Source organism: Poecilia reticulata, linkage group LG1 (assembly GCF_000633615.1).
Source record: "Poecilia reticulata strain Guanapo linkage group LG1, Guppy_female_1.0+MT, whole genome shotgun sequence".
Classification (NCBI taxonomy): domain Eukaryota; kingdom Metazoa; phylum Chordata; class Actinopteri; order Cyprinodontiformes; family Poeciliidae; genus Poecilia; species Poecilia reticulata.
The window spans coordinates 33,931,844-33,934,083 of record NC_024331.1 but is presented as its reverse complement, the minus strand read 5'-3'; the positions used below and the strand labels follow the sequence as shown (position 1 = coordinate 33,934,083).

Sequence of the window (2,240 nt, the reverse complement as noted above, 5' to 3'; positions counted from 1 at the left end):
CCCCCAGACCTCCGTGCCCTAAATGCAGGTGGACAGGTGTCTCAGTGTCCTCCACGTCTCCGACTGTCCTTGCATGTCTGACGTCTAGCTGCTTCCGCCAACATCTGCAGTTTGTCCCTCTGATGGAGACGCCTCCAGGATGGACGCAAACAGCCAATCAGCTGTTAGTGGGCGGAGTCAATGCTCCCTCTGTGGAAAAACCCCGGCTGGGTGGGAGGGGCCGCTCCCCCTGACATTCCTGGGCCAGGCGGCGCCCCTCTGTGGTCGGGATGAGTCACGGTCCGGGAATCTGTCCCGAGGTGCTGTGTGTGTGTGTGTGTGTGTCTGTGTGTGTGTTTGTGTGTGTGTGTGTGTGTGTCTGTGTGTGTGTGTGTGTGTGTGTGTGTGTCTGTGTGTGTGTGTGTGTGTGTGTGTGTTTGTGTGTGTGTGTGTGTGTGTGTGTGTGTATGTGTGTGCGTGTGTGTGTGTGTGTGTGTGTGTGTGTGTGTGTGTGTGTTTGTGTGTGTGTGTGTCTGTGTATGTGTGTGTGTGTAAACTGAGGAGAACTTCCTGTTTATCTCTAACGTCTCCTGCAGTGTTTGTATCTAACGGGTGTTTCTGTTTTCTGCTGCTCAGCCTGCTGATGGCGATGGTACGTCTGGTTCTGGTTCTGGTTCTGGTTCAAACTGTCCATCTGTGTGTCTTTCAACATGAAGCTGGGTTCTGTTCAGGTTCTGTTCAGCTGACAGTGAGTTGGACTCATGCTGGTTCTGTTTGTTCAGCTCAGTTTTACAAATGTTTTCAGAATAAAGACCATTTAAGGATCCAGAACCGGTCCAGAACCCCTCCAGAACCCGCTTCATCTTTGTTTGGATCATTTTAAATGGGTTCCTGTCTCTTTAACTTAATTTATCTTTATTTTCCTGTTTGGACTTCAGATATTTCTGAACTGTATGAACTAAATTCTGCAGAACCAACCCGGTTCTGGAACTCAAGAAGTTCTGTCCTGGGATTACTGCGGCGGCCATGATGGATTAATGTCAGCAGGAAGAAGCCGTTGAATCAGGAAGTCAGTGGTTGCCATGGTGATTCCCTCCTTTTCTCAGGAGGAGGCGTGGCCTGTAGTATCACTGGTTTCATTGGCTGGGCCGACAGAACCGTTGACCCGTCTCTGCGGTCCGGCCCGGTCCAACAGGAAGCTGTCAGACGTCCTCCAACCGGCCGTAATGTGTCGTGTTGGCGCTACATTTGAAGCTAGCCCAGTTAGCTTCATCAGATGTAGCAGTTTAACAGTCAGAAATGTTGACATTAAACTTTATCTGTAACTCCAGTCCTCGACGCGGCTGTCGCAGGTTCGATTCCCGGCCTGGCGACCTTTGCTGCATGTCTGTCCCGTCTCTCATTACCCAATTAACTTCAATTAACTATCAAATAAAGGCCACTAGAGAAAAAAAGATAATTTTCTCCTGTTGTTCAGTTTACTCTTTACGTTAGCATCCTGTTAGCATCGAGTTAGCATGCTGCTAGCTAACTGCTTCCTGGTCCTTCCTAAGGTTTCTCCCTCAACAACACCATCTACCAGCAGCTGGTGGCCCGGTACTCGGAACCGGACATGACCATCGACTTTGACAACTTCGTGGCGTGTCTGACGAGGCTGGAGATGATGTTCAGTGAGTCTGAAGATCAGCGGCGCGGACCAAACTTCACTGCTCTGCATCCAGAGTGGTTAACATCCACCTGATTTCAGCCGAGCAGACATGCTGACCTCGTGTTTTTCCTCAGGGATCTTCAGGAAGCTGGACGCCCACCAGAGTGGCTCCATCGAGCTGGACCTGAACCAGGTGAGGCAGGAAGCGGAATCGGTTTATATCAGTTCATCATCAGAGTTCAGGAGTCTAACCCGGAGTTTAACCCTCTGCGTTCGTGTTGCAGTGGCTGAACTTCGCCATGATCTGAACCAGAACCTGCTTCTCGCCATCAAAGCCTTTCCAGCTGCAGCTTCTCTCATTGTGTTGTAGCCGCTCCTCCACCAGCTGACCTCCCTGGACCCGCCTGCTCTGTGCTGATGTTCTGCAGGTCCATTTGGACCGGCGCCACACAGAACCTGTTAGTCAGGCTTTTATCTGCTGGCTGCTCTTTACCGGATCATTAAAGTGTTTCCACTCAGTGTTTTACAGTTTCATTTGAAAGACATGAAGAACCCGGAATCAGAAATGAAATTTCATATAATACAATAAATATAATTAGTATAATAAATATTA

The 2,240-nt window shown here is 49.5% G+C and overlaps 1 protein-coding gene across 1 annotated transcript in view; it reads left to right on the top strand.

Annotated features, from left to right (window-relative positions):
- The window catches only part of LOC103473154 (calpain-2 catalytic subunit-like), a 21,180-nt gene that overhangs the window by 8,283 nt on the left and 10,657 nt on the right, over positions 1-2,240 (top strand). The window contains exons 19-21 of the mRNA XM_017303885.1: positions 1,533-1,649; positions 1,762-1,820; positions 2,056-2,089. Of these exons, the coding sequence (XP_017159374.1) occupies positions 1,533-1,649; positions 1,762-1,820; positions 2,056-2,089 (210 nt within the window). The remainder of the gene's footprint in view (positions 1-1,532; positions 1,650-1,761; positions 1,821-2,055; positions 2,090-2,240) is intronic.